General features: G+C 40.1%; 1 protein-coding gene across 2 annotated transcripts in view; it reads left to right on the forward strand.

Annotated features, from left to right (window-relative positions):
- The first annotated feature begins 2,497 nt into the window (after window positions 1-2,497).
- Window positions 2,498-8,880, forward strand: part of trim54 (tripartite motif containing 54) — an 11,609-nt gene continuing 5,226 nt past the window's right edge. The window contains exons 1-4 of one of the 2 annotated variants that reach the window (XM_034900245.1): window positions 2,498-2,998; window positions 3,690-3,868; window positions 7,061-7,241; window positions 8,680-8,775. In XM_034900245.1, coding sequence (XP_034756136.1) covers window positions 2,813-2,998; window positions 3,690-3,868; window positions 7,061-7,241; window positions 8,680-8,775 — 642 coding nt within the window. In that variant the 5' untranslated portion in view covers window positions 2,498-2,812. The remainder of the gene's footprint in view (window positions 2,999-3,689; window positions 3,869-7,060; window positions 7,242-8,679; window positions 8,776-8,880) is intronic. The other variant, XM_034900246.1, reaches the window with a different exon arrangement.

The raw sequence follows: 8,880 nt of genomic DNA on the forward strand, positions 1-8,880 counted from the left end.
GTCCTTTATAAAATAAAAAATAAGAATACTAAGAAATGAAACAATTCCACTGCTGGTTCCATAGTGTCAGTATTTTGGATAGTCACCATGGAAATATTGAGTGGTCATGTGACAAGGACTGGGAAGCAGGCGGGTGACAGTCTTCTGATCCAATGGAAATCACAATGGTCAGATTGACAGCACTCTAGCCAAATGGAAATCCTGTTGTTATGTGTGTGTGTGTGTGTGTGTGTGTGTGTGTGCCCCATTCTAGCCCCGACCCTGGGTCCTTCCTTGGCCCATTCTACACCCTTCTACCAGGGGCTAATCGTTTTCTGTAATCCTCCTGGCAGCCAAAGCACCACAGCGACCCAGAATCCAGACCCCCTCCCATTGGTGGAGATGAGATGCCTGGAGAGTACAACAGTAGATGGCGTGCTTGATTCAGATAAATGTTCTCTGTAGCCATTGAGTTGTTGTTGAATGTTAGTAATGAGTTGTGTTTGTGTGGAGACCCCCCCCGCCGGGCCAGCACTGTAGCTCAGCTTTATATCAGGATCCAGTTACTACACACTCTCTTTCTCTCTTTTACTTTCACACTGCTGCTGCTTCTGGCTCCATGACTCAATCAAACACACGTCACGTTGTAAATATAGACTAATATAGACTAATGTGTCCCAAAGGATCTCAAACACATAACAGTGGGACAATCAATCTTTTTTTGCTGGTATTTTGTTTCACCACAACTAGTTTAGGGCTCACCAACGTGGGATTAGAATTATTTAGTGGTGGAGCAAGTACTTATGTCTTTTAGTTAAGTAAAACTAGCAAAACAACAGTGTGGGAATACTTTGCTTTAAAAAATTCACCCATGTAAACAAACACAAGTATTAGCATCAAGCTATTCTTAAAGTACCATTACAAAATAATGTGTAATTGGCTTATAATTATTGATGTATTAATGATGCCGCTGTAAAGGTGGAGCTTATTATAAATACTTCTTATGACTTTATTATTAGCTCATGAATTTCCCTCAGGGATCAATAAACTTTTATCTTATCTTTACTGATATTAATAGATCATATTTGTTTATTGTATTTTGTGTTATTCTGAACCTGCACAGTAACTAAATGTAGTGGAGTAAAAAGTACAATATTTGTTTCTTAATTGTAGTGGAGTAGAAGTATAAAGTGGCATAAAATGGAAATACTCGCAAGTACTTAAAGGGACAGTTCAACCCAAAATCAAAAATACATACTGTGAGTTGCCCAGTGTGATATCGACCTTAGAGACGTCCGCCTTCGCTCCGGTACCATGGAACTAGATGGCGCTCGACTTGTGAAGCTCAAAGCACCCCAAAAAATTATAAAGTTGGAAACTCAACAGCGATGTCACTCCTGTAATCATGACCCGGTTCTTCAAGATCCACAGACCTGGTGGAGAGCAGTTTGATGTTCTGTAGGTACTACACCCGCCAACCGTATCACATTGTATCGATTGTATACAGTACAGATAAAAACAAATTGTAAATAAATTAAAATTAGCTCACATGAATGCATCTATCCAGGGGTGTAACTTTGGATTTGGGGGGGGGGGGGGGGGGGGGGGGGGGATTCTTGGGTTGAGAGCTCCAGTTTTGATCACAACTGAAATGTAGAGCATATCAAAAACTTCATTTCCTGCATTCTGATCTTCTCTCTGCAACAATTTGTGCCTTTTCTGCAAAAGAGTTATGATGCAAATTTATGTATTTATTTAGGAAATTATTATTAGATTGGGGGGGGGGCAGGGGGGGGGGTGCACTGGCCAGTTATTTTGAGGTGGCTGTAACACCCCGCCCCACCGTAGATTACACCTATGCACATATCCAATTAATGATAATGGTAATAAGATCCAATAAGAATCCAAAAGACTTTGTTTGCAGGACTTGTAACAACTTCTACAGTGTGGTATTAATACTTTTATTATGGTTATGAGTCTAGCAAGACAAACAATGTAATGTCCAATAGTTGTATCCATTTACTGGGAACTGTTGTGACAAACAGAAGTCTAAGTTGGGAAATGGAGCTGTTTATGCCGAAGTGCTAATGACCTCCAACATGGTGCCCAGAGGTGGTTTTATATCACCAGGATCCCCTCTTTAGGATCAGACTTCATACAAACATTATCATTTGAACCCTGGTAGACCACTGTCTGGGGGGCTGCGCGGCTGTGGCTCAGGTGGTAGACCGGTCATCTACTTATCGGAAGGTTGGAGGTTTTGATCACTGACCCTGCAGTCCTATGTTGGGGTGTCCTTGGGCAAGACACTGAATCCTGAGTTGCTCCCGATGCTGCGCCATCAGAGTGTAAATGTGTGTGTGTATCTGATGAGCAGGTGGCAGCTTGAATGGAAGGGTGAATGGTTCCTGTACTATGTAAAAGCGCTTTGAATGGTCATTAGGACTAGAAACACACATATATGTAGACAATTCCCTGTCCTGATCCTCTGCCACGCCCAGGTTTTCCAGTGATCCGACGGGGGAACGCAGTTTAGACAGTAACCCAAGCCAGAACAAACTGAAGAGCTAAAAATACCAACAGTCAACAATCCTGCTGCTGTGGGACAGAGACGGGGCGTTGGGGGGTCTTTACAGAGGGGTTAGACCGGCTGGCAGAGGGAGTAAAGGGATAGACAGCTGGGGAAAGAGACATTGTAAAAGCTAGAACAGAAAACAGAGAGAAAATACGACTTAAAAACACCAACAAAACTAGAATATACCCCTCTTGTGGTTCTCTGCTTGTTACCCCCTTCTGTCTTCTTGGAGGTTTGGCTCACCTCTCCCTGGAGGGGATGAACTTTGCTGTCAGGCCTCCATCAGCAGGCAGTTCTGGGCCCGGCGCTGGCCGAGGAGCCACCATGGAGAACCTGGAGAAGCAGCTGATCTGCCCGGTGTGCCTGGAGATGTTCTCCAAACCCGTGGTCATCCTGCCCTGTCAGCACAACCTCTGCCGCAAGTGTGCCAACGACATCTTCCAGGTGAGGCTGGTGTCCCACAGGGTCACAATCCGTGTTTTTGACCATTTTCATCCCAACTAATTTTTTAATTCCAAGCTTCATTACTTCCAATTCAGATCCAAATCCAATCCATATTAGTGTTTTACATTAATCTTAAATTAATGGAATAGTCAAACCTTCACCCAGTGGTGGATGAAGTATTCAGATCCTTTACCTAGGTAAAATAAGAAATACCATGGTCAAGAAGTACTCCAAGTCCATTCAAAATGTAACTTAAAGGGACGGTTCAACCAAAATCTAAAACACATTTTCCCTAGTAACTGTAGAGCTATTTATCAGTGTAGATAGTTTAGGTGTGAGTTGCCCAGTGTTGGAGTTATGGATTTATTTTTGTCTTCCCTCAAATATACTGGAACAAGATGGCACTCTATGGAAAAAAAAAAAAAGTTGAAACTCAACAGCGATGTCACTCCTATAATCATGACCCAGTTATTCAAGATCCACAGACCTGGTTGTCTCAACAGCAAGGGATAGATAATACGAATAATAATATGATTATATGAATACCACACAAGGATATATGAAATCATGCTTAAATGTAATTTTCCTATCAAAGTCTCTTTCCAAATCTTGACCCAGACACTCAAGACAATCCACAGACCTGGTTGTGAGCAGCTTCATGTTGGAACTGTTCCTTCCCCTCTTTCTCCAGTCAGCTAACCCCCTGTGGCAGTGCCGCGGCTCCTCCAGCTCGGCTCCCAGTGGCGCTCGCTTCCGCTGTCCGTCCTGCCGCCATGAGGTGGTGCTGGACCGCCACGGGGTCTTCGGTCTGCAGAGGAACCTGCTGGTGGAGAACATCATAGACATCTACAGACAGCAGGAGTCCTCCAGGTGTGTGTGTGTGTGTATGTGTGAGTGTGCGTCCCTTATAAATCCCATTTTACTTTTTTATTTAACCTCCTCTTCTTCAGCTTGACATAAGACAGACAGTAGGAGTCCTCCAGGTGTGTGTGTGTGTGTGTGTGTGTGTGTGTGTGTGTGTGTGTGTGTGTGTGTGTGTTTGTGTGCGTCCCACATAAATCGCACCTTACTTTTTTGTTTAACCTCCTTCGTCAGCATGACATTAACATTTAACACAAGTTTTAACATTTTTCATGTAATTTTAGGCAGATGTACAGTATTTGTCAATCAGCAAAACCATAAAATCTTTTTAATCTTCATTTAAATTTCCCTTAAATTTAACTATTTTCTCGTTCCCAGTTCAGTTTTTACGTCACATCTTCCAAACCTTTTTGGCAAAAAAAAGAAAAGTTCTCCATCTAGAATGTGAAGTGAGACTCTAGCTGTTATTGTAATCATAGTGAGCACCAATAGAGAGCAGCATTGTCTTCAGATTTCTGACTTCAGTCTTTGATTGACAGTAATGCAGAGATGATCCATCTGTAGTGACGGACATTTTCATCGCAGACAGTAGTTGAAGGCTTTGATGCTGATAAAAAGAAATCTGGTACTTGCTTTAATAATGTACAGTCGTTTTAAAGTAAAACAGAAAACCCCAGCATTAACAGATGTGAGAATTTGAATTTTCTCCTTAATTTTCCTAAATTTTTAGTAACTATAATAATATAAGATAAAAACAATAATCATAAAATAGATTAGGAGATAAAAGGGTGGGCTGGCAATAATATAAAGCTTTTATTTATTTGATTTCATTTACAACTTGAATGTTGTTGTCAATAGATCAAGATCAAAAATCAGTCCCACAACCCGACAGTCACATATCTTTAGCCAGTTTTGAAACACGTGCAGTCTCTTGGTGATTACCCCTCAAGTGATGAATACCGTTCTTTATATTTGCATTTTGGAGACATGTGTTGTTGTTAACTACAAGTTAAATTCAAGATGTGTGTGTGTGTGTGTGTGTGTGTGTGTGTGTGTGTGTGCACGGAAAACATACCAGAAAGATGCAGAATGTCGTACTGAAGTCCAGATGAAAAACAGAATGTAGTTTGGCGTTGGAGTTAATAAAAGTGCAGTTGTAACAGGACAGGAGTGTGATAAAATAGACAATGGGATGGACACCAATTTAGTTGAAAACAACGTAACATTTCCATGTCCTCCTCAGATGTTGAGCTGCGTTGAGTTGTGTCTGCGGGGAGCTGCAGAGAGTCAGGAGGGTTGAACATGTATATGTATTTAATGCTTTGTAAACCAACCTACTTTATATTTAATAACTGTAACCATTCATCAACTATTATTTCTTGTCATAGTACCACTAACTGCCACTGTTCATCATTCCAACTGGTATAGTTATTATGAATCATATATATATATATATATATATATATATATATATATATATATATATATATATATATATATACACACACACACACACAAATATATACGAACACATACATATATATTTACACACATATTTATATATGTGTATATACACACACACACATATATATATACGAACACATATATATATATATGTATATATATATATATATATATATACATATTTATATATGTATATATATACACACACACACATATATACTGTATATACACACATATATATGTACACACATATGTGTATATACACATATAAATCCACACATATCTATACTGTATACATAAACATATATATATACATACATACACACATGCTTGCTTGTGAGACATTGTTGGCCCTTTGCAAATTATAGAGTGTGGTCTAGACCTACTCTTTCTGGAAAGTAATGAGATAACTCTTGTAAAGGATTGATACAATGAATTAAAAAATTGAATTGAAAATTGAACTGAATCAAAGCAAGTGTTACGTATCATTGGCGTGAATGATCTGGTCATAGACATGTCGGTTGTCATCAATCAGCTAATGCTTGAAAACACATTCTGTTGTCTGTTTGTTGGTCTATTGCTACTTACAAATTTACATAAAAAGAAACATTAGCTCCCACCCAAGTAGAAGCCTCTTCAGTCCATCTGCCTCTGTTTTATGAGCACACACACTTACTACAACTCCACGCTGATATTTAAGTCCCCCTAACTCCGAAATAGAAGCTCAATGAGTCACTGTTGGCGTTCATTAGGGACAGAAGGACAGGAGTCCCCTCATTATCTGTTGGCTAAAAAAGACGTGATTGTTCACAAATGTTTTGTAATCTCATCATCTTTGCATGTGTGGAAAACAATTCTCATTACTTAATCATCATTTCTGTCAGAGACACCTACGTCAGAATACAAAGAACCCTTTATTGCATCCTTTTGCTTTGCTTTGTTTGGATGTCTCTTAACTGTCCCAACTGCCTGAACTGTGACCTCCGTGTGAGGGCAATTAAATGTTTGGCATTGAGAGGCGCGTCTACATTGGAAATATGGCAGAACTGTCAAATCTGCGAGGAAAATGACATAAAATTTGAAATTCATTATGTGCATTGGATGTATACTATTGGACGCTGACACCATCTTGGTTGTTGGTTCCCAGGTGATTTCAGGCAAGCGATTTGCGTCCATCATCCACTGACGTCTATGTACGTCAGCAATAACAGACGTAAACTAAGCTGGTTTAACAATACACACAATGTTGCCAAGCCTTGTGGGCAAGATCCCACTAGTGCATGCAAATCTGGCCTTTGAGTCTTCCTTTAAGGGCATTTTAAGCACATTATAAGTGCTTTAAAATGATGGCTGGTAGCAGAGAAGGCTGTGCTTTGGATTAATACAAAATAAAAAATTTAAACACTGGTTGTATGTCTGGGTGGAAAAAGGTTTAGCACTTGAATTCTTTCCAGGTGCTTAAAGTTTTATGTTTGCCCGTCATACTTAATATACTGTAATCCAAAACACATGTCATTAAATAGCATGTAATCTGGTGTTTGTCTAATGATGATGATATGGTAAAAGAAGGTAAAGGAAAACACACTTTCTTTGAGTATACATATATATATATATATATATATATATATATATATATATATATATATATATATATATATATATATATATACATATACATACTGTAAAAGGCTGTGCATGAACGTTTGATGATCCATTTCTACTTGTTGTCTCTTCCAGGCTTGTGAACATGAAGCCAGAGCAGCAGAAGCAGCAGCTGCTGTGTGAGGAACATGAAGAGGAGAAGATCAACATCTACTGCCTGTCCTGTGAGACTCCGACCTGCTCCATGTGCAAAGTGTTCGGAAAGCACAAAGACTGTGAAGTCGCACCGCTCAGCAGCGTTTATGCGAGACAGAAGGTAGAGAAAAAACCCATCACTTCACTTTATAATGCCACTTCAAGTCATCTCTTTCTACATCGCCCAGTCCACGTCACCTCACCGCCAGTAAATGTCATCAATCCACTTCACCCCACACTGTTTCAGCTCAGTCACTCTGTCAGCTCTAGCCAATGAAAAGATATAAGTGGAGAAATCTGACCAATCACAACAGCTGGTCAGTCTGACGTCATGTTGCATGAGCTCATTGCTATTCATGAGCTCACCGAGTTGCAATGGGTAAAGGATGCTGATAGCCAGGCTCTCATTGGCTGGTGGTTAGCCAATCAGAGTGTAGTGACAATATTAATAACGAGAACTGACAAAATGGAGATGAGTCTCCCTGCAGGCTTTCTATACCACGCTAGAATGGCTTGAAACAAGGTAACAAGGTAACCAAGTTACAGAGTCCATGGTGAACTTCAGACAATATCACAAAGTAATGAAATACGTGTGGCAGGGAGCCTTTAATGCCAGTCCACATTGTTTCGGCTTGCTTCATGCCAGTGCACTCCCCTTCACTTTCCATCCCTTCCTTCCACTTAATTCAGTCCACTTCCCTCTCTATTCACATTCCCATCATACCACTGCTCTCGACCATACTTCCCTCTGGTTTACTACACTCAAATACACTTCACTTCACAAATATTAATGTATATACATTGTTGCTGTTGTATCAGAAGTTTAGTTTTTAGGAGGTTTTTCATTCACAAAGAAAGCTGAAGCTTGTTTAAAGGTCAAAGTCCATCAAAGAGTCTAAACTCTAACATTCCTCCAAAAGAGCACGTGGGCGACGTCTTATAAGCACGGTGGCCTTTATCTCACATTCTTTCTGTTTCTATTTTTAAATCCTTTTTTCTTACTTTCCTCTTTTCCAAACCGCAAACCAAGATACACACCGACGTACCACTTAGTGCAAATACACAGTGTAGAAGTGAATGCTGTATTTAACCACTGAAACCAGGACACGCCTGGTCATCTAGTCATCTAAAGGTCATTTACGATGGTACCAGATATTGTTTTCATAACTTATACGTCAAGTACATTACATTAAAGAAACCTTATTCACTCGTTTGCCAACACACAAAGTCACACAAAGACAAAGAAAGGTTTGTCATGCAGACGGCAGCAGCAGCATCCAGCATGTTGTTGAGCAGTTGGCTTTGTTGACATTTTAGCGCCGGGCTCTCCATCTTTCACTCAATCTGTCTCTGATTCACTCATCTAAAATTCAGATGAGGTTGAGGAAAGTTGTTGATCCTCCAATTTTATGCAAAGGTTAATTTGAAGAAAAAAAACAAAACACTTGGTGGACATTGAGATGTTTGCTTTGCTAATACATGACAATAAAAACGAAGGTCAAAGCTATGATAAACTGTTTATTTAAAAGTGAATGTCGTGATGTTTTGGATGTTCGCAGACAGACCTGAGCGACGGCATCGCCATCTTGGTCGCCAGCAACGACCACGTCCAGGAGCTCATCTCTCAGATGGAAGAAATCTGCCGCACTATAGAGGTTAGGCACACACACACAGACACACAGACACACACACACACACACACACACACACACACATATGCAGACACAGACACACCCACACACATACACACACATACAGAC

This window comes from Etheostoma cragini, chromosome 18, assembly GCF_013103735.1.
Source record: "Etheostoma cragini isolate CJK2018 chromosome 18, CSU_Ecrag_1.0, whole genome shotgun sequence".
In the NCBI taxonomy this organism is placed as follows: Eukaryota; Metazoa; Chordata; class Actinopteri; order Perciformes; family Percidae; genus Etheostoma; species Etheostoma cragini.